We start from the raw sequence: 26036 nt of genomic DNA on the forward strand, positions 1-26036 counted from the left end.
TCCCAGGTATAGATCCCAGCTCAGTGGCCAGGCCCCTGGCTCCCTCTCATGCAGGTGGCATGCAGGGGCACAGGAGACTGCTCGTTCAGGTGCTGCTGGCTCCGTCACTCACCGTCGAGGTCACGCTCCAGCACATTGTTGCCTGTCAGCAGGATCTCACGCAGGTCTATGTAGGCAAAGCCCACGTCCTCACACTCGCCTCCTGTCCCAGGCGGGGGCTCGCTCACCACCACAAACTGCAGCCTGCAATGGGGGGCAGTGGGTCTGGATCCTGCACCTGCAGCCAGCCCCTCCTAGCCTGGCTCCCCATAGAAAAGCCAAGTCAAAGGGCTCAGTCCTCACCTCTAGTGCACTCAGTGGCTGGGGCGCAGGGGATCTAAAGGAGCCGAAAGCTCACAGAGGAGGGCTCTGTCTGCCAGCTTTGCTCCTCTGCTCAGGGAACCTTCTGCAGGAAGCGTACAGCTCGTCTGCAGGAGACAGCGCTGCCTAGGGAGGGGGCACACTCGGCCTGTGTGAAACAAACGCCATCACAGACCAACCAGTGCATTCCTTTGATCTGCCTTCTCTAACCTACAGCGCGTGTTCTTACATCACACACACCCCCTGTGCTGCAAGTCCTCCCCTGCCCATGCTCCACCCACGGCAGAGAACAAGCACAGGGTGGATATTGGTCGCAGTGTTCAGGCGCTTACAGGAACATGCTCAGAAGAGGTGATGAGCAGGCTCTAAGAGCCTGTACGGGGAGGGGACGGGGACCTTTAGCCCAAGGGACGGGAATTCCTGGCCCTAGCCAGTCTGCTCACCAGCTCTGCCCTGCCTCCTCTGCCTGCAGCATGGAGAAGAGGATTTCCCGCTGGCTGCTCACCCCCTCCGTGTCCAGCTGAATCACTGTGGTGGGGGCACAAGGCTGTTAGGCAGCGCGATGCTGGGTCGGGGGGAGGAGTCGGGGTGATGCTCACGGGGGGGGGGGCACCGAGGGGAGGAGTCGGGGTGATGCTCACGGGGGGGGGACCCGAGGGGAGGAGTCGGGGTGATGCTCACGGGGGGGGGACCCGAGGGGAGGAGTCGGGGTGATGCTCACGGGGGGGGGGGACCCGAGGGGAGGAGTCGGGGTGATGCTCACGGGGGGGAGGGGGGGCACCGAGGGGAGGAGTCGGGGTGATGCTCACGGGGGGGAGGGGGGGCACCGAGGGGAGGAGTCGGGGTGATGCTCACAGGGGGGGGGACCGAGGGGAGGAGTCGGGGCAAGAAGCTGATGCTCACCGGGCTCAGATAGTGACACTCGACCCACCTCCACACTCCCCAGTGTTGCTCCCGTTCCCAGGCTGTTAGTGGTCCAGCCTCCAGCACCACGTTCTCCCTGTTGGGAGGGAGCCCACGGGGGCTGGGCTGGGCTGGGCTGCTCCCCCATGGAGTGGTGCAGCATGAGCTGGGCGGTGGGATCTTTGCTAGCTTGCACTGGCAGTGGGGAAGCGGAGTCCTTGGCAGGGGGCTGGGGAAAGGGGCCCTATTAAACCAGTCATGGCCTCCCTTTACTCCTGGGCCTGGAGTGATCCACCGTAGAGCTGGGCCCAAAGCTGTGTCCTGGGGTCGGGGGAGATGCTTTTCCTCTCTCCACCCATTTTTCATCTTCCCCCCCCACCCCCGAGGCATGAGACGCCCGCCCTGCCTGGGCGGGGGCTCTGGGACGGGCGAGAGCAGGGCCCGTGCAAGGATGTTTCGCGCCCTAGGTGAAACTTCCACTTTGCACCCTCCCTCGAGCCCCCCCCCCCCCGCAGCAGCAGCAGCTCCCCCCCTCTGCCCTGAGATCACCAGCTCACCTGCCCCAGCTCACCCCTGCTCCGCCTCCACCCCAAGCACGCTGTGGCTGCTTCACTTCTCCCGCCTCCCAGGCTTGTGGTGCCTAACCTGATTGGCGCTGCAAGCCTGGGAGGTGGGAGAAGTGAAGCAGCCACGGCGTGCTCGGGGGGGGAGGCGGGACAGGGGTGAGCTGGGGCAGGGAGTTCCCCTGTGTGCCGCGCCCCCCCCCCTTACTTGCTGCAGGCGGCCCTCCCCACGCTCCCCTGCCCCAGCTCCCTCCGTCTAAATGCCAGTGGCGACCGGGCCGAAGATCCGGTCGCTGCCGAAGAAAATGCAACCCCACCCCCAAATCCTAGCGCCCTAGGCGACCGCCTAGGTCGCCTAAATGGTTGCACCGGCCCTGGGCGAGAGCCAGACCCTGCCCACGACAGCTCACCCTTGCTGAAGTGGAAGTAGATCTCCTCGCCGCCCTGGGGCTTGCGCAGGGACAGGGGGGTCTCCGTCTCAGCCAGGGGCACCCCTGGGAAGTGGTACTCCACGTACAGCTGCTGGATGTGCTCGCTGGCCATGGCCTCCGCCTCAGGGTGCAGGCTCAGCGAGACGATCTCAATGCGGATCCGCTCCATGTCCTGACAGGATGAGGTGAGAGCAGGTCATACAGGGCCTGAGAGGGCAGGAAGCAGTGCCCCAAACTCTTTTGGGGGGGGGGGGGCAGGCAGGGGAGTCTGGCCAAGCCAAGCTCCCATCTTCCCCCCCCCCACTCACCCCACTTCGGAACTCAGCACTGTCACTACAAGCTGTACCTGGCCGGGCTTCCCCCCTCCCCCATGGGTCTGTGCACCCTCTATTCCAGCACTGCCTCGGGGTGGGGGCATTACCACCTTTGGAGGGCTCCCCAAGCTGGTCCCCACCACAATCTCGTCACTGTCTGTGGTCTGTGCATCGCTGTTGCTCTCCAGCGCTGGCTCACAGGCCTCCTCGGGGGCTGGCAGGGACAGAGTACTTGTTACTGGGAGGGGCATTAGAATGGGATCTGCCCGCCCTCTGCCCTCCCACCCGGACCATGGGCAATGAAGAGTATTGCTGCAGCTGCAGCCTGCTTTGCGGTTGTTTGCAGTGAGAGCTGTCAGGGCTGCACCTATGCCCACCTCTGAGTTTGTTCACACAGGGACCCTGCTCTGCAGCTGGATGGCCATGTCGCCCTCCCCCATCACAGAGTCCCAATCCACAGCTGGATGGCCAGATGCCCCTGTCTATGGCTCTACATTGTGCCACCTCAGGATGGTGAGTGTGACCTTTAGAGTCAGCTCTGGCACAGCATGAGGGGCTGAGCAGGGCCCTAAGGTGGCCTGGCCAGTTGGCACTGACAGCTGGGTGCCCCGTGGGAGGCAGGAGCTGGTACCCATGTCCTCTGGAGCAGAGCCTACGTCCAGTGCAAGGGATTTGGGCTCCAAGCGCTGGGTCCTGGCAGAGGTTTCAGCGTCCTTAGCTGAGTGTCCTGCTTCCTCCTCGCCAGCCTGGGCCTCCTTCCCCTCCAGTGTCCCCTGCACAGACAAACCCCATCAGGCTCAGGGAACAGTACTGTCCCCTGTTGGATGCTGGTTCAGTGTGGGGCACTAGGCAGCCTGTGGGCCAAATCCAGACTGCCAGATGCTCGCAAACAGACCATTGCATCTTTTTATGTACTTATTACTATCGTTGTTGTGATGTGAAAACTGTTTCTCTGGAGTCCAGACCTTAACTGTACCTTGACCAAGAAATTTGGACCCTGACAAAAAAATAACTGACTACCCAGGGTGTGCGGTGAGCAGGGGACTTGGGTTGCTGCATCCTCACTGCCTGCTTCCTGCTCCCTTCTCCCCAGCTCTCACCTCAGCAGTGTCTCCCACCGGAGCCAACTCTTCTCCCTCCTCTGGGGTGTAGCCACTGGATGCTGGCACTGGATTAGGCTGAGTCTGACTGCTGGCTCCCGCATTCCGCCTTCCCCACTTCTCCCTGCATCCATCAACCTTGCTCGCCGAGATATGGAGCTTCTTCCTCTGGCCCTCAGGCTGTGATGGCAAGATGCTGGGAGCAAGCCAGGCCTGAGCAGAGGTCAGAACAGCACAGTCACGCCACAGCCTGGCAGCTTCCCCCCATTCCCACTACCCTGCTCCTCCTTGTACTGGGGTGCAGAAGTGGCGGCAGCACCCAGCAAGGCAAAGAGCGAGCAGGGGCTAGAAGCCTGGAGTTCTGACTCCCAGCCCTCACTCACTGAACCCCTCACGGGGAGGGTGATATTGTATAGGGCAGGTGTTAATTCTGGGCTGCTGGGTCGTTCTGTACCTGGCTGTGTAGTGCAGCCCTTTCCTCCTCAATCAGCTGCTCCAAGGGTGTCTCACGCTGGTGTTCCCTGGCCCAGGCCGCTTGGTACAGGGTGTCCCCTAGGGGCAGGTACCGATGCTTCCACTCCAGGCTGAGGCTGATGGAGCCATTGGGTTGCCCAGCTGGGTTGGTGAGGACAAAATCTCCTGCAGAGTAGAGAAATGGAGGCATAAGAGGGCACAGGGGGTGGGGCTCTGGACACAAGGCACTGATGCCAGGGAAAGGGGGACTGTGCCCAGCTATGTGCCTCATGAGCAAGAGAGGATCTGGCTCCAGCGGCTTTCACCTGTGATACTGTGCCCGCGTGCCAGAGGCAGCAGGGGGATCTGTGCTTTGCCCAAGTAACTGCCTGGCTCAGTAGCCTCATCGTCGAAGATGTACACCCAGAGGCTCTCTAGACGCAGATAGCGGTCGAGTTCAGCTGTGGGGCGCATGGGGAAGGTCCGCAGGTCTCCAAAGTGCGGGTTGTTGCTGCAGGGGATGATGGGCGTGTCGTGGTCAGGAAAGGTGAAGAAGCGGTACATGGCATAGGGGCTGGGCTGGGTGCTGAGCCAGCGACCCCGCAGGCCGGTGCAGCCTACAATCTGCACTTGCAGCTCATTCCACAGCCACTCAGCATCCAGGACCTAGAGGGGGAGACTGAGAAAGGCTAGTAACTGGGTGAGCAGACGGCCTAGAGTGCATCCCATAGGAATCATGGCTTTGCCATATGGAAGGCCGTGACGCAGTAGGGAGCGGGGCAAACTGACCTGGGATAGCAGGGGGTGACTTTACTTGAGTAACAATACCTGAGACAGAAGGGGGATGGGGCCAGGGAACACCTTCTGCCCAGGAAACTGGACAAAGGCTGGAGGAGGAGCCAGGGGAAGGGTGGGTGAGACTGCTGGAGGGGGTTTCAGTTTGGAGCGGTCTGGGGAAATAGAGGGAACGCCAAGGCTAGGGTCTAAGATCCCTGTACCATCCCCCCCGAGGGACCTGTGTGAGGGGGCCTGGTTGTACCTACAAGCTCTGTTGGGGACTGTGTTCCTGTCGTCTAATAAACCCTCTGTTTTACTGGCTGGCTGAGTGTCACGGTAAATTGCAGGAAGTGAGTGCAGGGCCCAGACTCCCCCACACTCTGTGACAAAGGCACTTCAGCGTCCAGAGTGCCTGAGGCTTCCCTTACAGGGATCCTGCTCTGACATGTGCCAGAGAGCTCCTAGTGCGGAGCACATATCCCCGTGTGCCACCATGGGGAGCCCCTTTTGTGGGGGCGTATGTCCATACAGGGATCCTGTACCAGTGGGCATGGCCCTATAAGGCTCTCCCTTTCTGGGGTGCATTTCCCTCAGTGTGAGTATGTGTGTTTACCCTCACATACGCCTCCCCCATGCATGCCCCTGCTTTCTCACCCCCTCCTTGTCCTGCTGCCTGCTCTGCTGGGCATCTCTGGCCTGGGGCACGCAGGCTGACAAGTAGCCCAAGGCCTTGGTGCGCTGGCAGTGCAGCCGCATGGTCTGCTCCATGGGCAGGCGCAGCCTTATCCAATACTCCAGCATCCCGTAGTTCTCGCCGCTCGGACCTAGAAGGTGTGGAGTGGGCGGGGGGGACATGCAGGAGGCAGTGTGGACACAAAGGCCGGGGCATAGGGATTAGGGCAGCAGGTAACAGGACATGAAGGCCACAGGGACATAAGAATGGTTAGAAACCTGGCATATTCCCCAAGCTGACGCCAGAAGGGCTGGGGCAGGGCGAGCCTTGGCCCCAGGGAGTCTTTACTGTGAGGGAAAGGTGAGCGAATACACTCCCATGGCTGGAGAGCCTTTACTGTGCCATGCAGCTGAGCTGCGGCACTGACAAGGCCAGGCACCCTCACTGAGCAGCTGCCATGGCAGAGGGCACAGGGAGCTCTTTGCCGTAGAGCAGCACTGTGGAGAGGGAAAGCGCTTACCATGTAGCATCGCTGTGGCATGCATGCGCTCCCCGCTCCCCAGAACCTCCCGGAAGCGCAGCCAACAGGAAGCCAGAGTGCTGTGGTCAGTAGCCGTGGCCAGGTGCAAGTCTAGGCGAGCGGCAGCCCTCTGCAGGTACTGCAGGAAGAAGGGCTCAGCCTGTATCACGTACTGAGACGTGAAGCTGTAGCGGGGCCGGGCCCCCCGCACCACCGGTGTGCAGTGCGTCTCGAAGTCGTAGAAGGCATAGGTGCAGAAGGTGACAGGCTGGACTTCCCCCAGCAGCTGCAGTGCCTCCCCTGACAGCATTGCCCCTGCAATGTGAAGCTCAAACAGGTTCTCACCACGCCGCAGCACGGGGACCTTGCCCTCCTCCACGTCCACATCACCCTCAGTCCGCAGGAGTGGGAGCTGCCGTGTCCCATAGGCCACATCCTTCAGCTGCTCTGCGGGAGGAGATGGGGCCTGTGAGGGGTGGGAATGTCCCCATCTTCTCCCCGCTCTATCTCCAAGGCACAGCCTGTACAAGTCCCCCTTCCCATCCGTTCCTGACAGGAGTGACCCACTGCCCGTCTGCTGTCTTCCCTCCCTCTTGCTACAAGCCCAGCATAGCCATTTGCCAGCCGAAGTGATGTACAGCAAGCCAGCTGCTCTTGAGGGGCCAGCTCCCCCTCTGAACAGTACCATGGGCATGCAGGGACCTGGCACAGCCTCTTGGGGCAGGGAACGAGAGCACAGGTCCAGACAAAGGCCCATCCTGCCCAGCTGTCTCCAGCAGTGGTCATGAGTGAGGCAGGGGCAAGAATTGCTCCAGGGGACAGGTGGGGCTGGCTCTGCTCTTACCCTCCAGCTGGCGGATGCGGGTGCTGCGCAGATCCAGGAGCTGCACCATTTTCTGCTGCTTTTCCTCATGTCCCCTCTTCTCCTGTTCAGCCTGCACCATCACACCTTCCAGCTCGGCCTGACAGCACACGAGGTCAGTTACACAGCAGCTCAGCCCACAGCTCAGCTTGACATAGCACCCGGGTGGGGTCAGTCACCCCCTGCACCACCTCCCGCACCTGATAGTCCCGGTTGATGCGGTGCTGCAAGATCAGCATGTCCCGGGTTTTCTCCAGCTCCAAGATGGTGTCAGCATGGGCAGCTTCTGTCTCACGGAGTTTCCGGCTCAGGCTCCGCTGGGTGAACAGCTCCTCCGGCTCAGTCTCGGTGGGGAACCTATCGAGGCAGGGGGGCTGTAGAGAAATGGGCTGGGAGTGAGCAGAAAAGAGTCACGCCTACCCTGCTGAATGAGGGAGGAGCACCACAGTCCCCAAAGCTGCAACTCCCCCATGCGTAACACTAGAACTTGCCGGCACACGTGGTCCCGGCCCAGCCCTCCCCCCCCCCCCCCCCGTCTTCCCAGCACAGGCCGCAGCACTTTGGGTGGGGGGGGGTCTGGCCCAGCCTCCCTAACCGCTTAACTCCCCCTACATAGAATCATAGAATCTCAGGGTTGGCAGGGAACCCCAGGAGGTATCTAGTCCAACCCCTTGCTCAAAGCAGGATCAACTCCAACTAAATCATCCCAGCCAGGGCTTTGTCAAGCTGGGCCTTAAAAACCTCTAAGGAAGGAGATTCCACCACCTCCCTAGGTAACCCATTCCAGTGCTTCACCACCCTACTAGTGAAAAAGTTTTTCCTAATATCCAACCTAAACCTCCCCCACTGCAACTTGAGACCATTACTCCTTGTTCTGTCATCTGCTACCACTGAGAACAGTCTAGATCCATCCTCTTGGGAACCCCCTTTCAGGTACTTGAAAGCAGCTTTCAAATCCTCCCTCATTCTTCTCTTCTGCAGACTAAACAATCCCAGTTCCCTCAGCCTCTCCTCATAAGTCATGTGCTCCAGCTCCCTAATCATTTTTGTTGCCCTCCGCTGGACTCTTCCCAATTTTTCCACATCCTGGCATGGGGCCCAAAACTGGACACAATACTCCAGATCAAGCCTCACCAATGTCAAATAGCAGGGAATGTCCCTCGATCTGCTGGCAATGCCCCTACTTATACAGCTCAAAATGCCGTGAGCCTTCTTGGCAACAAGGGCACACTGTCGACTCATATCCAGCTTCTCGTCCACTGTAACCCCTAGGTCCTTTTCTGCAGAACTGCTGCCCAGCCATTCGGTCCCTAGTCTGTAACAGTGAATGGGATTCTTCCGTCCTAAGTGCAGGACTCCGCACTTGTCCTTGTTGAACCTCATCAGGTTTCTTTTGGCCCAATCCTCTAATTTGTCTGGGTCCCTCTGTATCCTAGCCCTACCCTCCAGCATCTCTACCACTCCTCCCAGTTTAGTGTCAGCTGCAAACTTGTTGAGGGTGCAGTCCACGCCATCCTCCAGATCGTTAATGAAGATATTGAACAAAACCGGCCCCAGGAATGACCCTTGGGGCACTCCACTTGAAACCAGCTGCCAACTAGACATGGAGCCATTGATCACTACCTGTTGAGCCTGACGATCTAGTCAGCTTTCTATCCACCTTATAGTCCATTCATCCAGCCCATACTTCTTTAACTTGCTGGCAAGAATACTGTGGGAGACTGTATCAAAAGCTTTGCATAGCACATAGCAGTCACCATGAGAGGAAGGACCACTCCAGACCTGCTGACTCCCCCACATATGGCCTTGTGCTTGCCATGACGGGTGAGGCCAGCCCAGTCCCCCCCTGACTCCTCCACACAGGGACCAGCCCCCACCCCACCCCCACTGCCCCCTGCACAGGCCCCAGCTCTATGCCCTTTACCTGCCAAATGCTGCTAGAGGATGGGGCACCTACTACCCCCCACCAAGAGGCCTGGGGAGATCAGCCAACTCTGGCTCCTCCCTGGCTCATACCCACCTGGAACAGGGTCGGATCAGGCTTCTGCTCTGGAGTTTGCTTCCCCCTCTCCACTTCCTGCTTCAGCTCCTCATTCCGAGCTGGGGACAAGACAGGAGTCAGGTCTAGACACCAAACTGGTTGTAATACAGCGCTGGCCCTGGCCCTGTGTGAGCGGGACACATTCTGCCCACCACCACACGTGTTGCACACCAAGGATCCACCCCCTCCCTCAGGTGTCACGTGGCCAGACCGCATGCACCCTCCCCCCACTGCTGTCATGTGGCTGAGGCACTCCCCCTCCCCACAGACTGCAGTGCACTTGTGATGCCCCCATCCCAGTGAGAGTGGACTAGTCAATGGTGATGCAAGAACTCCCCATTGGGATGAAGCTGCCATTTCAGTCCCTTGTCCCTGTGCTGATAGTGAGATTCCACCCCCCCACCTCACACACTGTCCTGCCAGCCCCCTCACCTCTCTCCTGCACCAGCTCCTCCATCAGTCCCCTCTTCTCTGCCAGCTCCAAGCTCAGCTGCTCCTCCAGCTGTGAGATGTCCCCCTGCCGCTGCTCACAGGCCAGAGTGCTGCAGCAAGGGGGGCAATGCTACAGTGTTACCACAAGGGCCACAAACTCCCCGCCCCCCCCCATGGGGGGGCTCCAGCACACATGCTGCCCTGAGCCCTCAGGGCCCTGGGAACTGCTTCTGCATGGCTGGGGCAATTCTTTCCCAGGCCCCACCCAGGCATGACAGATTGAGGGTGAGGGAGTGTCCCTATGGCTCTGCCAGGCCCCCCCAAACTGTGCCACAGACTTGGAGAGGGCTTCCTGAGGCTCTCCCCAAAAACCCCCTTCCTGCAGGTTTGGGATCAGACTCCTGTCTCTGGCAGACTCTGGGTCTGCGCCAGACCTTTGCCTATCTCCTGCAGGCCAGAGCTCCCAGCCCCAGCAGCCCGTCCCTGAATGGAGCCCAGAGTGGGGGCTGAGCAGGCATCGGCCAGATCTGGTGTGACTGGACCCCAGGCTGTGGCATCTCTGGGGATCAATGGGGCTGAGACTGCTCACTTGACCTTGGGCACCATGGGACAGGCCCACTGCATGGCGCGGGGCTCTCACCTCTCCAGCAATTTATCATAATCCTCCTTCAACAGGTCTCGCTCCTTCTCCAGGGACCTGATTCTCTCCTGAAACTGAGAGAGACAGAGCTCAGCGCCCAGACCTGGCTCCCCCAGCCAATGTGGGGTGGGCCTGTCAGGGTCTTCCTCTAGGGTTAGAAAGGGACCCCCCCCCCAGCCCCTGCGCACCAGGGAAGCTGGCCTCAGAGTAGGGAAAAAGGGGTCCCCAGGGCTCCCTACCTCCTCCAGTGCCCCCTGCAGGAATGAGACTCTCTCCACTTTGCTCTCCAACGCCATCACCTTCTGCGTCTCTGCCTTCAGCTGCACAGTGAGCGCCTCCAGCTGGGCCAGGAGGGCCTCACTGCTGGTTCGCAACGTCTCTTGGTTCTGGTGATGGAGGGGAAGGAAGAAAGACCTGCACAGGCAGGAGAGAGGGACACCGGCCCCTCCCTGCTGCGGGGCCGCCGGGATGGAGGGACCTGGAACCAAGTGTGAGAAGCCAGGGACAAGGGGGTGGAGGCTGGCTCCTTAGGATTGGATACAGAGGGACTCTCTTTGCCCCAGCCTCCGCCCCCATCTGGCGTGCATTGCCCTCCCAACGAGTCCCAGCGGGGGAGGGGGCACTCTTGTCCCATCAGTAAAAAGGGATGCTCCCTTCCTGGGGGGTGGGGGGCAGGTCCCATCCAAGTTGTCTGGGCAGGGGAGCGCCTGCCTGCTGGGGAGTGGGTCCCAGTAGGGTACTGGGGGGAGCGGAGATCCCATACGTCAGTATTTACCTGCTGGAGCTGGCTCTCATACGCCTGGGAAGAGAAATCACAGAGCTGCCATCAGTGCTGCTATGTGGAGCCTATTATTTGCTGAGCGCTGACTTGGGAGGGCTTTGGGCTGGGACTCTCCCAATGGCCCTCAGAGCTGTTTCCCTCCCCTCCCCCCCCGCCCCGTGCACACACACCCCCAACCCAGGGAAGCAGGTACACTGATCCCACTTGGAGGAACAGACACAGACATGAGGGGGTGAAGGCGGGAGCTCCCCATGAGGTTGGCTGAAGGGAGAACTTCCCCTCTAAGCCCCTACTCATCCCATGGGGTTGGTGGAGGTCACATTGGGTGCTCAGGTATCTCTCCTCAGGTGGTACAGTCAGGGGGCCTAGGTTTTGGGGGTGTCTCTTCTCCTCCCCCTCAGGTGGCACAGGCAGGGGAACTGACAGCTGGGGGGTCTTTCTCTCCTCCCCCCCGGGTGGCACAGGCAGAGGAACTGACAGCTGGGGGGTCTTTCTCTCCTCTCCCCATGGGTGGCACAGGCAGGGGAACTGACAGCTGGGGGGTCTTTCTCTCCTTCCCCCCATGGGTGGCACAGGCAGGGGAACTGACAGCTGGGGGGTCTTTCTCTCCTTCCCCCCATGGGTGGCACAGGCAGGGGAACTGACAGCTGGGGGGTCTTTCTCTCCTTCCCCCCATGGGTGGCACAGGCAGGGGAACTGACAGCTGGGGGGTCTTTCTCTCCTCTCCCCCTGGGTGGCACAGGACTGGGGCTAATTCACCTCCTGCAGGTCAGTGAATCGGCCTCTGGTCACGGCCAGCTCGCAGCTCCGCTCTCTCAGGAGCCGCTGCAGCCGGATCAGCTCCACGTTCCCCCGGATGGTGGCTCTGCAAGGGGAGCAGTGGATGGCCTGAGCTAGAGCAGCAATCCCTGCAGGGGACCCACATTCCATCTGTCCTATGCCCCCAACCATCTGGGCCTAGCACAGCCGCCACCCCCCCCCCTTCCTTACTCTCCCCTGTCCAGCCCCAAAGCTAATCGGAGTCACGTCCTCTTCCCGCCAGGGCTATATAGGCATAGACTCCCCCCCGCCCCCCACTCTCCCCCAGGCCCAGCAGAGCCACGTCCTCGCCCAGGGGGCATCCGCAGGGGTGCCATACCGATGCTCCAGGGCCTGATGGTGGTACTGCTGGGTCGGGGCCCCGTCGCGGTCCATCGCGCTCCCCCATGCCAGGCATTGTGTCTCAGGCTCCAGCTCTGCCAACACCAGGCTGTGGGATCTGTGGGGAGCAGGGACCTGGGGTGACACACTGACCTCTAAGGAAGTGTAGGGGCAGGATCAGAGGACACAGGTGCTAGGGTGATGCCACATTGACTCCAAAGGGAGCATGGGCTGGAAGGCAAGCAGACAGCAGGAGTAGGGAGTTTGACAGAGCACGGAGAGGGCACTTGCATCACCACACTGGTCACTATTAGCACCAATTAGGTCCCCCGCTCAAGGCCTAACTGGTCAGGGCTGTGCCTGATTACTGGGTGTGACGCAGTAGGGAGTGGGGTGGATTGACCTGGGAATGTCGTTTAGTTTTACTGGGGCTGTCTGCATGAGGGATGGGAGAGTCTGTAACCTGAGCCAGGAAGGGGTGGGGCGAGGCGACACCTTTGCCCGGGAAAACTGGACACAGGGGCGGCTCTAGACATTTCTAGATAACCTCGTTATCTCCTGCCTGCTTCTTGCTTGCATATATACTTGCCCCTGGAAATTTCCACTACATGCATCCAATGAAGTGGGTATTCACCCACGAAAGCTCATGCTCCAAAACTCCTGTTAGTCTATAAGGTGCCACAGGATTCTTTGCTGCTTTTACAGATCCAGACTAACACGGCTACCCCTCTGATACTCTAGACATTTCGCCGCCCCAAGCACGGCGTCATGCCGCGGGGGGCGCTATTCCGCTCACCGGTCCCATGGCTCTGGTGGACCCTCCGCAGGTGTGCATGTCTGCAGAGGGTCCACCGGAGCCGCGGGACCAGAGGACCCTCCACAGGCATGCTGCCAAAGGCACCCTGCCGGCCGCCCTCCCGGCGACGGGCAGAGCACCCCCTGCGGCATGCCGCCCCAAGCACGCGCTTGGCATGCTGGGGCCTGGAGGCGCCCCTGACTGGACAAAGGGCGAGGGGGAGAGAAGGAGGGGAGAGAGCCGGCTGGAGGGGTTTTTGGTTTCAGTTTTGGGCTGGCTGGGAAGAGGCAGGGAACCCCAAGTCTGGGGTCTAAGATCCTTGCCCCCCCTCCCGAGGGACCTGGCTGGGGGGGGCGGGTGGTCCTGGTTGTACCTACAAGCCCTGCTTGGGACTGTGTTCCTGTCGTCTAATAAACCTTCTGTTTTACTGGCTGGCTGAGAGTCACAGTGAATCGCAGGAAGTGGGGGGTGCGGGGCCCTGACTCCCCCACACTCCATGACACTGGGCCAGTGGGGTTGGGAAGGTAATGAGCTCACTAGCCAATGGGCAAGTGGTTTGAAAAGAGCACAGGAAAGGCCTGCTGGATTCTGGAGTAGATGTTGCTAACCTGGGAAAGCCTGGCAAGAGGGAGCTCTCTGAACACCCCACAATTCTCCTCCCACCTGCAATGCACCCCCTGGGACAAGGGACCAGAAAGCTGGACAACAGTGTGGAGGTCCGGATCTAGTGGTGGAGGGAGTGAGGAACTGTATCGCAAGTACATGCTGGTGTGCTCAAGTAAGAAAGTCTCAGAGCAGTCCGTAATGGTGGGGATGTGGCACCCATGTCCCATTGCAGGGAGGGAAGGGTATCTGAGGGAGAGGACATGGGGCTTTGGACAATAGTAGAGTGGTGGAGGCACTCACAGTTGGGATTCAGGGGCTGCTACCCCTTCCGTGGTGCTGGGTGGGGGAGGGACACATAGTCTCTCCATATCGGCTCGTACTCCCTCTGCGATGTGGTCTCTGTATCTTGGGGGAGCTGTGTGGGTAGGTCTGGCCTCTGGACCACGCACCCGCATCCCTGCACAGGAGAAAAAGGTGGGATGAGGCCTTATGTCTTCCTGATGCTAAACTTGTAGGGGCAAAGGATTCCTAAGGGACTGGGCTGAGGCCAGCAGACTCACTTCACCTGTGAGCTGACTCCAATACACAGAAGCAGAGCTGGGACAGGGCCTGCCCAGAGGCCAGGAGGGGTCATCCCCTGGGCTCTTCACCAGAGCTTCCGCTGCTGCAGACCATCTCTCACAGACCCTTTTCTTGGGGATACACTGCCCCAGGATCCAGGCCCTTCAGCCCCTAGGAATGGTGCTTTCCCCCACGCCCTGGCCTGATCCAACCCCCTCACCTCTGGGATGTCTCTCAGTCACCCTCCCGCCTGCGCTGTGGACCTGCCGGAGTCCAGTGTCCACCCGGGGTTGGACGTAGCCATAGGGCCAGTGGCGCCTGCAACCGTGGAGCTGCAGCTGCTGCTTGTAGGATAGCAGACGACTCCGCAGCCCTTCATTGCGCCGCTCCAAGTCCCACACCCGCTCTTGCAGTTCCTCCAAGGACTCCTCCAGGTCCCAGCCTGACCACCTGGCCTTGGTGCGCAGCCGGCCCTCAACCTGTGCCCGCTCATGGGTACGTCTCAGCAGCTTAGTGCCCAGCCTGGGGAGGAAGCACAGGTAACAAACCTCCATCTAATCCATCCCCGCACACATACTGCCACAGCCCCTAACTTACCCACCTGCTGTGCGTCCCTCAGCCTGTGCCTGCTTGTGGGGGAGTCTCACACACACATCCCCCCAGGGAGTGGGGAGCACAGCCCCACTCACTCCCTGTGAATCTTCTAACCCCAGGCCCCCTTCTTGCATCACCACAGACACCTACACATGCTCCCTCTGCAAGCCCTGCATACCCTCCTCTGCCCCACCATGTCTCCAGGAGCCTAGGATCCTAGCGGTGAGAGTGATGGGTTTCATGGGGCCCTGCTGGTACCTCTTGATCCTGTCCTCCTGCTTGCAGGCAAACTCTTTGAGCACCAGGTTCTCATCATGTAGATGCAGGAGCCCATCCTCCAGCTCTGCCCGGTTCATTTGGCTCACATGCTGCCGTGTCCACGCCACCAACTCTGAAAGCCCAACATCAGGGAATGAGGGGCAAGGGGCTTGCACCAATTCTACCCTACAGGGACTAGGGCTAGTGTCTGGGACCAAGGACTGCTGGGCTCTCTCCAGAGTTCTGGGAGGGGAGTGGGGTCTAGTGGGTCTGAGCATATCTGTGAGCTCAGAAATAAGCAGTTGTGAAGTTGGGATCAGTGCAGAGGAGCACAGGACCAGCTGGGCCTCTGTGAGGAAAAGAAGGCAACCAGCCCCCCCCCTCCCCCCAGTTTAAGAGTGGAAATATCTGAAGGCGGTTCCCATGGCTGACAGGTCAGGGCTGAAACCCACATAGAACTTAACATCTACAGAGTCCGATAGTGGTGTGCTTGCAGGAGCGCCTCAAGGGACAGAGCTTGGCCACAAGTCAGCGAGAGCAAGTCCTGGCCTGCCGAGGGTAAAGGAAGAGAATGGGAAGCAGCAGTGGCTGCTGCAGGAGGAAGAGCTATAGCTAAATCTTCCTGCAGAGCCAGCCCATTAGAGAAAAGGACGAGAAGCTGGAGGGTATGGAGGCTGATGTTTCAATTTTAAAGAAAGAACTAAGCACTGGGTTCCTTGGGGAGAAAGAGGGCCTGCGCTGAGAGTCTGCCCATTACACACCAGAAGTGTGGGGCCCACATGGCTGCAGTCACAGGAGGAAGAGTTGGGAAGCTAGCAGACAGCACAATGTTAGGCCTAACAGCTGAGGGAAGGGCAGCTTTGACTCTAGACTAAAGATTGTCATTCAGGGAGAAGTGGGGGTAGGAGATGAACTGAAGTGGGGTCTGTTATGGGCTGTGATGGAGGTTGTACAAAAGGGGATGTGAAACTGAGTGTTTGGGTCCATTCTGTGGTGTGGATCCCCAGCTCAGTATTTGTCTGTCTGAGCGGGCTGTGCTCCTCAAGACAAGGAGGCCGTGCTAGCCCTCACCCCCAACTGGTGAAGTTCTGGCTGGTGTTTTGCCTGCTGCAGAAGCAGGCAGGAGCTAGGATGGGAATGGGTCCATATGTTTTTGTTGTAGGAGGATGGGCACATTAAAAGGCACTTCCCCAGTAAGAACTCAGACTTCAGGGAAATGGACTGTATCCCCGAGAAAGACTGCCTCTCTGGACTGGGGGATACCTGTCTCCTGCAGAGAGCTGTTATGATGGAGTAGGGACTGTCTGCATGGGGAATGGGAGAGCCGGGGAGGACTTTAGGTGATGGACAATACCTGAGCCTGTAACCTGAGCTAGGCAGGGGGGAGGGGAGGTCAACACCTTGGCCCGGGAAGCTAGACAAAGGCAGAGAGCTGGCGGGAGAGGGTGGGGTCAGTTTCGGTTTGGGGCTGGGGGGTGCAGTGCAGGGAATCCCAAGCTGGGAACTAAGCTCCTGCACCCCCAGAAGAACCAGATTGAGGAGTCCTGGCTGTTTCTCCAAGCTCTGCTGTAGCCTACATTCCTGTTGTCCATTAACCTTCTGTTTTACTGTCTGGCTGAGAGTCACTGTGAGTCCCAGGAAGAGGGGTGCAGGGCCGGACTCCCCCACACTCCGTGACAACTGGTGGCAGGGGCGGGATCTACTGCACCCCGTGGATGGCACTTCCTGCAGTAAGTGACTGGGGAGCAGTAAAACAAAGGGGGATTGACGGGGACAAGGTGGGCTGAAGAGACAGAGAGCGACGGTTTCAGGAGGCGATTAACCCCTGGGAGTGTGTGCCCAGTGAGAAGGACTTTGAAGTAACAGGGTCCACCGGGGGAGTGCAGGAGCAGTCCCAGGGGCGGAGGAGTCTGCAGCTTGACCCTGGCAGAGAGGGGGTGACCTGAAGAAGGGCTGGTGCACGAGGGGTCTCCCTGGAACCGGTGGGAAGCTGAGAGCACAGGCCGGCGAGGGGCCAGCAGGAAGATGTATGCTAAGCACCTTAAGAAAGACCTGGTGGAGCTGTGCAGGCAGAGGGGGCTGCGCATTGGACTCCCCCACACTCCGTGACAACTTCTCTCCCCCCTTCGAGACTGAACTGAGCGGGGTCACTCTGCCCAGTGACCTGGGGAAGTTCAGGGCCCCCTCTCCAGGACAGCGCGTCCACTATTAGGTTGGCACTTCCCTTCACATGGACCACGTCCATGTCACAGTCCTGCAGGAGCAGGCTCCACCTCAGGAGCTTGGCGTTGGCTCCTTTCATCTGGTGCAGCCAGGTCAGGGGAGAGTGGTCGGTGTACACGGTGAAGTGGCGCCCAAAGAGATATGGCTCTAGTTTCTTAAGGGCCCACACCATGGCTAGGCATTCCTTCTCGATGGCCGCGTAGTTCTGCTCCCAGGGTAGCAACTTCTTGCTCAGGTGCACAATGGGGTGTCTCTCCCCCTTTTCATCCTCCTGCATTAACACCGCCCCCAGTCCCGTGTCTGAGGCGTCGGTGAACACCATAAAAGGCTTGTCAAAATCTGGGTTTGCCAGAACGGGGCCACTAACTAGAGCCTCCTTCAGTGCTCGGAGAGCCTGCTGGCACTGCTCGGTCCAGACCACCTTGTCTGGCTTCCCCTTCTTGCACAGCTCAGTGATGGGGACGGCTATGGTGCTAAAGTGGGGCACGAACCTTTGATAGTACCCTGCCATCCCAATAAAGGCCTGGATCTGCTTTTTGGTTTGGGGAGCAGGCCAGTCTCTGCTCACCTCCACCTTGGCTGGTTCCGGCTTTAGGCAGCCGCTCCCCACCCAATGGCCCAGGTAAGATACTTCAGCCATCCCCACCTTGCACTTCTCAGCCTTTACGGTTAACCCAGCCTCCCGGAGTCGGTGCAGCACTTGTCTAACCTGGGACACGTGGTCCTCACAGGTCTGGCTGAAGACGCAGATGTCGTCAATATATGCCACGGCAAAACTCTCCATCCCCCGCAGTAGCTGATCCACCAGGCGCTGGAAGGTGGCTGGTGCTCCCTTGAGGCCGAAGGGCAGGGTCAGAAACTCGTAGAGCCCCAGAGGGGTGATAAAGGCCGATTTCAGCCTGGCACCTGCGTCCAGCGGCACTTGCCAGTAGCCCTTGGTAAGATCCATGGTGGTGAGGTACCGAGCGCCTCCCAGCTAGTCTAGGAGCTCGTCAGGCCTGGGCATGGGGTAGGCATCAGATACGGTGATGGCATTGAGCTGTCGATAGTCCACACAGAACCGGATCGACCCATCCCTTTTGGGGACCAGCACCACTGGCGAGGCCCAAGGGCTGGAAGATGGCTGGATCACCCCCAAAGCCAGCATGTCCCTGACCTCTCTTTCTAGGTCCTGGGCAGTTTTCCCGGTGACCCGAAAAGGGGAGCATCTTATAGGAGGTGTGACCCAGTCTCCACCCGGTGGACAGTCAAATTAGTGCGTTCAGGCTGGCTGGAAAACAGCTGTCGGTACAGATGCAGCACCCCTCTGATCTCAGCGTGCTGGGCCAGGGTCAGCTGATCAGAGAGGGGAATCTCCTCCAGGGGGGAACCAGCTTTTGTCCCAGGGAATAGATCCACTAAAGGGTCATCTCCCTGCTCCTCCCAGTGTCCACACACGGCCAACACCACATTCCCTCTGTCATAGTATGGCTTCATCATATTCACATGGTACACCCCGGCGGTGGTGCGCCCAGTTCGACAGCTCCACCACATAGTTTACCTCATCTAGTTGCTTGATAACCTTGAAGGGCCCTTCCCAGGCAGCCTGGAGTTTGTTCTTTCTCACGGGGATGAGAACCATCACCTGATCCCTGGTGGCGAAGGCGTGGGCCCGTGCCGTGCGGTCATACCAGACCTTCTGCTTCCTCTGGGCTCGGGCCAGATTCTCCCTGGCCAGGCCCATGAGCTCAGCAAGTCTCTCCCGGAAGATCAGGACATACTCCACCACCGACTCGCCATCGGGGGCGGCCTTCCCCTCCCATTCGTCTCTCATCAGGTCCAGGGGCCCCCTTACCCGCCTTCCATATAACAGTTCGAAAGGCGAAAACACGGTAGATTCCTGGGGTACCTCCCTGTACGCGAACAGCAGGTGAGGTAAGTACTTGTCCCAGTCCTGCAGGTGCTGGTTCATAAATGTTTTTAGCATCATCTTTAGCGTCCCGTTGAACCTTTCCACCAGCCCGTTGGTCTGGGGGTGATACGCTGAGGCCCAGTTGTGCCAGACCCCACATTTCTGCCACAAGCACCGGAGCAGGGCTGACATGAAGTTGGACCCCTGGTCCGTTAAGACTTCCTTGGGGAACCCCACCCGGCTGAAAATGGTCAGCAGCGCATCTGCCACGGTGTCTGCTTCGATAGAGGACAAGGCCACCGCCTCGGGGTAGCGAGTGGTGAAATCTACCACCACCAGAATGTATTTCTTCCCCAACCGAGTCATCTTGCTGAGAGGTCCCACTATGTCCATGGCCACCTTCTGGAAAGGTTCTTCTATGATGGGCAAAGGCCTCAAAGCTGCTTTCCCCTTGTCCCAGGCCTTCCCCACCCTCTGGCAGGGGTCACAGGCTCAGCAGTACTGTCGGACACGGGTAAAGACCCCAGGCCAGTAAAAGTTCTGTAGCAGCCTCTGCCTGGTGCGCCGGATTCCCTGGTGCCCTGCAAGGGGGATGTCATGGGCCAGGTACAGTAGCTTGTGGCGAAACTTCTGGGGAACCACCAGCTGCCTCCTGATCCCCCATGACTCCACTTCCCCGGGCGGGGGGCCCATTCTCGGTACAGGAACCCCTTCTCCCACAGGAACCTCTCCTTGCAACCTCTCCTCGTGGTCTGTACCGCACTGAGGTTAACCCAGTCCCTGGGCTTTCGCAAGGAGGGATCTTTCTGCAACTCGGCCTGGAACTCAGCAGCTGGGACAGGGATGGGGACCTGCTCTCTCTCACCGGCTGGGTCTGAGGCCGCAGCCTCTCTGAGCCGTGTCCCTGGGCGTTCCCTCCCCACCAGGTTAGGGTCCTGCGCCTCGGGCAAAGTACCTTCCCCGTTGCCGGGGCGCAGTGCCCTTCGCTGACTCTGACTATGGGTCACGACCAGGGCACCCCGGGCGTTGCTTGGCCAGTCCTCGAGGTTCCCCCCCCATTAACACTTCTGTGGGCAAATATGGGTGCACCCCCACGTCCTTGGGGCCCTCCTTGGCCCCCCACTTCAGGTGCACCCTCGCCACAGGCACCTTGAATGGGGTCCCGCCCACGCCCAGCAGGGTCAGGTAGGTGTCAGGCACCATCTGATCTGAGGCCACCACCCCGGGCCAGGCCAGCGTCACCTCTGTGCCCGTGTCCCAGTACCCAGTGACCTTCCTCCCATCTACCTCCAGGGGAACAAGGCACTCTCTCCAGAGGAAGCAGCAAAGAATCCTGTGGCACCTTATAGACTAACAGACGTTTTGCAGCATGAGCTTTCGTGGGTGAAGTGGGTATTCACCCACGAAAGCTCATGCTGCAAAACGTCTGTTAGTCTATAAGGTGCCACAGGATTCTTTGCTGCTTTTACAGATCCAGACTAACATGGCTACCCCTCTGATACTCTCTCCAGAGGGGCAGCCCCGCGCCCACCCTGTAAACCAAAAACCCGGAGTCTGGAGCATCCAGCCCCCGAGAGGAGCTGACCTGGGGCCCTCTTCCCTCCTTCATAGGTGGTACACTGCCAGCACCCCTTTCCTGGGAATGTTGCCCCTCATCCGACTGGGTCTTTACCCAGTCAACCCTCTGCGGGTTGGGTCTGCTCAGTCTGTCCCTGAGCTTGGGGCACTGGGCCCGTATGTGGTCTCGTTGGCCACAGTGATAGCAGCCCATGTCTCGTGGGTCCCCTCGAGTGGGTCGGATGGACCTGACGCTGGATGTTTCCCTTTGGTGGGGGTTCTCCATAGGCCCCCACTGGGAGGTCCCATGGTGACTTTCTCTCTGCGTTGAGGCAGGCCTGCTCCTTCGAGACTCCTTCCTGTTATCCCATGCCCGACTGTCCACAAATTGGTTGGCCAGCTGGCCTGCGTGCTACGGGTTCTCTGGCTTCTGGTCCATCAACCACAGCCTCAGGTCGGGTGGGCACTGCGCATACAGGTGCTCCAGTATGAATAGGTCAAGCAGGTCCTCTTTAGTTTGGGCCCTGGCTGTCCACTTGCGGGCATACCCCTTCGCCCGGTTAACCAGTTGTAGGTATGTGACCTCACGGGTTTTATGTTGACTCCGGAAACTCTTCCGGTACATCTCAGGAGTCAGCCCAAACTCGCGGAGCAGGGCCTGTTTGAACAGTTCATAGTCCCCTGTCTCTGCCCCTTTCATTCGGCTGTACACTTCCACGGCTGTGGAGTCCAGTAAGGGGGTGAGAAACGGGATCCTGTCTGCAGGGTCAACCTTATGCAGCTCGCAGGCATTCTCAAAGGCCGTCAGGAAGGTATCTATGTCCTCCCCCTCCTTACGCCGGGCCAGGAAGTACTTATCAAAGCTCTTTGTAGGCTTGGGTCCCCTCCTCACTCACCGCAGCCGGGGCCCCGCTGCTCCTCAGCCGGGCCAGTTCCAGCTCATGCTGGCGCTGGTTCTCCTCGTGTTTACGCTGGTTCTCCCACTCCTTCAGTTCTTGCCTCCTTAGCTCAAGCTCCTCCCGTCTCAGCTCCCTGTCATGTTGCATCCGCATCCGTTCCAGGGACTGGGAGCTCCGCCGGGACGATCCCCTGCTGGCCGCTGGGGTCAGGGTGCCCTCGGTGTTCACTGGGCTTCTCCCAACCCCTCCCCTAGGTATAGGTGGGCAGGGTCTCGGGGTGTCCTCGGCAGCAGTCTGGCCCCACCCAGCCATGTCAGGCCCCGGGGCCCACGCTGTGTCCGCTGGGCGGCTTCCCTCTGGGACAGGGCCCGGTTCACCCAAGCGATCTGTCTCCTCCAGCTGGGCAATTAGCTGGTCTTTGGTGGACCTCCCAATGCGCAGCCCCCTCTGCCTGCACAGCTCCACCAGGTCTTTCTTAAGGTGCTTAGCATACATCTTCCTGCTGGCCCCTCGCCGGCCTGTGCTCTCAGCTTCCCACCGGTTCCAGGGAGACCCCTCGTGCACCAGCCCTTCTTCAGGTCACCCGCTCTCTGCCAGGGTCAAGCTGCAGACTCCTCCGCCCCTGGGACTGCTCCTGCACTCCCCCGGTGGACCCTGTTACTTCAAAGTCCTTCTCACTGGGCACACACTCCCAGGGGTTAATCGCCTCCTGAAACCGTCGCTCTCTGTCTCTTCAGCCCACCTTGTCCCCGCCAATCCCCCTTTGTTTTACTGCTCCCCAGTCACTTACTGCAGGAAGTGCCATCCACGGGGTGCAGTAGATCCCGCCCCTGCCACCAGTTGTCACGGAGTGTGGGGGAGTCCGGCCCTGCACCCCTCTTCCTGGGACTCACAGTGACTCTCAGCCAGCCAGCAAAACAGAAGGTTTATTGGACCACAGGAATGCAGGCTACAGCAGAGCTTGGAGATACAGCCAGGACTCCTCAATCTGGTCCTTCTGGGGGTGCAGGGAGCTTAGTTCCCAGCTTGGGATTCCCTGCACTGCACCCCCCAGCCCCGAACCGAAACTGACCCCACCCTCTCCCGCCGGCTCTCTGCCTTTGTCTAGCTTCCCGGGCCAAGGTGTTGACCTCCCCTCCCCTCTGCCTAGCTCAGGTTACAGGCTCAGGTATTGTCCATCACCTAAAGTCCTCCCCAGCTCTCCCATTCCCCATGCAGACAGTCCCTACTCCATCACAGCTGTGCTTGGGGAAAGTACCCTGTCTGCGCCCCACTGCCCCCTCTGAATGGGGTGGTGACATAGGGTGCTGGTGTGGGTAGAGGCTTATCCTCTCTAGTGTGCCATGCTATCTACCTCAGCCTGTGTCAACCCTGAATCCCCTCACTGTTTGTGTGGGGTGGGCCCCTTTGCTCACCTCTCACCCGGGTCTTCAGCCCCTGGGCCTTCGTGGGACGAGCAATGGCTGACACACCTAGGAAGTCACCAGGAAAGCAGTTAGAGCATCACCCTGCCATGGGCAGCGGGGGCGCTGGGATGAGCCCAGGGACAGCAGTGAAAGTGAGGAGGATGGGGGTAGATGAGGGGGACAGGAGAAGAGGAAGGGGGATCAGGGAGAGTTGAATGGGTGAGGGGGTGAAGAGTGGATGGGGGGGTAGATGGGTGAGGGAGGCTGGGAGGAGGCCTTGGAGGTCAAAGAAGGAGTCTGGGGGGTCCCTGTGCCCTCACACCTTCCTTGGGATTCCTGCATTGTTGTTGTGATGTGGCCCTGACCTTGAATAGCTGTGATCACTGAGGGCTGAGGGCTGCTGTCTCTGACAGGCAGGTCTCCAGCTGTCTCGTCCAGCAGGAGTAGTGACATAGCAGCAGGCTAAGCACAGTCTGGAAGGCAGGGAGAGAGACAGTTACAGGTGGCCCTCGGGGGTCCAGCCCCCAGTCATGTCCCACAGTGGGTGAGCCCAGCCTGGAGGGGGCAGAGGTGGCCTCCTCCCTCTGCTGTGCTCCTGGGGGTGGGATAGGGGAGCACCTCAGCTCTGGGGTTGGACCTCCACTCCAGGCCCCACATCTGCGCTATCTACTCCGTCCTTCTGGCCCCCCCGCCCCAGCTGGTGTGTGCTTGTCCCCCTCACTCACAACCCCCTCCCAGCCTGCTGACTGCTCTGTCCCTGGAAAGAGCTGTCTTGGCAGCTGTGAAGGAGGATTTCCTTCCCAGCTAATCTACTACCATCTGCCAGAAAGTAGTGCAAGCCCCCTGAAGATCCACAGCCCAGTCATGCCCATGTGAGGGCATGGGGATATAATGGCAGAGATGTGGCACGAGGAACAGCACTGACGTGAATCAGACTGAACAGCCAGCTTCTGTGCAAGCTTCCTCCAGACATCACTGAGCTCCCTCCACCCCAGTTCTGCTGAAACCTCTCAGTCCAGACACAGAAGGCCACTGCTCTCCCAGCCCTGGACTCTCCATGCCCCACAGCTCTACCAGTGCCCCTCGCTCCCAACCCACAGACCCCGTGCTATTCCAGCCCAGGGCTCCCCTAACTCCGCTAAAGTCCGTCACGCCACACCTAGAGATTCGCTGCTCTCTCAGCCGAGGGCTCCATATCCTGAGCACAGCTCAGTCAATACCCCACTCCTGACCTGCAGCCCCCTGCTAACACAGACCAGGGTTCCCTCAAGTTCTGCACAGTCTGACCCCAGCTCTACCAATGTCCCTCACTACCGACCCACAGTTCTCCTCCTATCCCAGCCCTGGGCTCCCCCATAGCTCTGCCAGTGCCTCTCTGTCCCAACCTACAGCTTCCCTGCTGTCTCAGCCCTCACTCTGCTCCATCTCACCTTGCCTGTCACTGTCTCCTGTCCTGGTGCTCTGTCCAATGCCAGTGTGAGTCTGGAAGGAGAGTGTAAATCTCTTGTAATCCTCTGCTGTGTAAGCTCATTAGGCCAGGAGGAGGGGGGGGTGTCTTGACACCTTGTGCAGCATGAGGTTAAGCAGAGGGGCAAATTCTCCTCACCCCTGGGGCATTCCTTTCATGCAACTGGGATCACAGGAGCCACTAGCTGGGGGTAGGAGCGGAGAACAGCCCCAGGGATGGGCTCTCCAGCTCAGTACCCATCTGTGTCTGGGACATTGCCAGAGGAAGCCTGTGAGTCTAGAGAGCAGAAGAGCGTGACAAGGGCTGAGGTCACCAGGGGACACCAGGAACTGGGGGTGGGAGCTGGGCAGGGAAGAGGGGGGGGACTGTGTCTGGTCTGGAGGTCTGTTGCAGGGACCCCATGTGTCTGTGCTGTGGCCTTGGTGCTTGAAGAAGGGCTTTGCTCATGTTGTTCCCCGATGCACCAGACAGCAGTGCCCTGCGGAGCCCTTACTGTGCTGATGCCTCTGTCACAGACTCACAGATGGTGCCCACTCGTGGTCCCGTGCGGTCCATGGAGGGTGCCCCTTTCAGTGTGACAGCCCTTCTCGGGGGTCCACTCTCTCTCGGGGTCAGGCCCCTCCACCTCCTGGAGCCGCACCTCTCTGAGCCTTAGCACGTCTGTCTCTGCCGTGGGCCCCCTCAGGGAGTTCCCTTGCTCTGGGCCCCCCGGGCCTCCTCACCCCCGAAGGGGTTGATGCAACCCTGTTCTCTAGACCAGAGTGACTCTCAGCCAGCATAAAACAGGAGGGTTTATTGAGAGTTGAACACAGCACAGGAAACTCTCAGGGCCTCAGGCCTGGCCTCCTCAGCACAGCATATCCCAGTCTCCCTGCATCCAGGTGGGCTCTGCCTGCTCCCCCTCTCCAGCCCACAGCAGGGATGCCCAGAGGATTCAGGAGGTCTGGGGTCTTCGGCGGGGGCGAGCCCCCGCCGCCAAAGACCCGGCACTTTGGCGGTGGGTCCTAGGGTGGAAGGCCCCCCGCACTGCCGAATTGCCGCCGAAGACCCACCCCTGGACCCACCGCCGAAGTGCCGGAAGGACCCCACCCCCCGCTGCAGGTCTTCGGGGTACTTCGGCGGCAGGTCCCGGGGTGGAAGGACCCCCTGCCGCCGAATTGCCGACGACAACCTGGAGCGGAAGAAGCTCCCCACTCCAGGGGCCCCAAAAAACTCTCGTGGGGGCCCCTGCAGGGCCCGGGGCCTGGGGCAAATTGCCCCTCTTGCCCCCCCTCTCTGGGCGGCCCTGGCCCAGAGCTCCCTCTGCTTCCCAGCTGGGCCTCTGCCAAGACCCACCTCTGTCCATTGTCTTCTCTCCAGGTAAACAGGGTCGTAAACAGGAAGGCCTGGGTCTCCTCTTCTCTCAGCCCTCTTCTGTCCCCCTCTGTCTGGAACCGGCTGGTCAGGTCACCGGGGTCCTCTCTTCGCAGCCCACTGTCCTCCCACTGGCCAGAACCAGCTGTGACTCCTGGGCTGGGCCTCCAGGTCGTCAGGTCACCAGCCGCTGGGGTCTCCATCCTCCAGGCCATTGGCTGGGGTCACAAGTTCCCTCTCTAGTCCGCTGTAACAACAAACTACCTCTCCCCTCTGCTCGTTAACCAGTAACACACGGGGACACTGAGTTCCACCCCCTCTGCATGCAACCCACTGGAAAACAGAAAAACCAAGAAACGCCCCCACTTCATCATAGCCTTATAGTGCAGACACACTTCCAGCCTCAGCCCACAGTACTGCCAAGGATCTTCACA

At 59.8% G+C, this 26036-nt stretch overlaps 1 protein-coding gene across 4 annotated transcripts in view; it reads right to left on the reverse strand.

Annotated features, from left to right (window-relative positions):
• RPGRIP1 (RPGR interacting protein 1) overlaps positions 1-26036 on the reverse strand; it is a 26549-nt gene extending 513 nt beyond the window's left edge. Inside the window, exons 1-26 of one of the 4 annotated variants that reach the window (XM_044985539.1) lie at positions 25585-26036; positions 24212-24263; positions 23147-23254; positions 22791-22847; positions 14806-14938; positions 14174-14475; positions 13693-13849; positions 11989-12108; positions 11610-11715; positions 10845-10868; positions 10309-10455; positions 10070-10143; positions 9430-9539; positions 8977-9056; positions 7157-7330; positions 6939-7056; positions 6095-6541; positions 5556-5725; positions 4451-4790; positions 4126-4310; positions 3672-3884; positions 3203-3344; positions 2682-2785; positions 2237-2429; positions 804-888; positions 113-243 (exon numbers count right to left, since the gene is read on the reverse strand). In XM_044985539.1, the coding sequence (XP_044841474.1) occupies positions 113-243; positions 804-888; positions 2237-2429; positions 2682-2785; positions 3203-3344; positions 3672-3884; positions 4126-4310; positions 4451-4790; positions 5556-5725; positions 6095-6541; positions 6939-7056; positions 7157-7330; positions 8977-9056; positions 9430-9539; positions 10070-10143; positions 10309-10455; positions 10845-10868; positions 11610-11715; positions 11989-12108; positions 13693-13849; positions 14174-14475; positions 14806-14938; positions 22791-22847; positions 23147-23234 (3700 nt within the window). In that variant the 5' untranslated portion in view covers positions 23235-23254; positions 24212-24263; positions 25585-26036. Of the gene's footprint in view, positions 1-112; positions 244-803; positions 889-2236; positions 2430-2681; positions 2786-3202; positions 3345-3671; positions 3885-4125; positions 4311-4450; positions 4791-5555; positions 5726-6094; positions 6542-6938; positions 7057-7156; positions 7331-8976; positions 9057-9429; positions 9540-10069; positions 10144-10308; positions 10456-10844; positions 10869-11609; positions 11716-11988; positions 12109-13692; positions 13850-14173; positions 14476-14805; positions 14939-16068; positions 16200-17737; positions 17784-22790; positions 22848-23146; positions 23255-24211; positions 24264-25584 lie in introns of those variants that run through there. The other 3 variants (XM_044985541.1, XM_044985542.1, XM_044985540.1) reach the window with 3 other exon arrangements.

Source organism: Mauremys mutica, chromosome 13 (genome assembly GCF_020497125.1).
Source record: "Mauremys mutica isolate MM-2020 ecotype Southern chromosome 13, ASM2049712v1, whole genome shotgun sequence".
Classification (NCBI taxonomy): Eukaryota; Metazoa; Chordata; order Testudines; family Geoemydidae; genus Mauremys; species Mauremys mutica.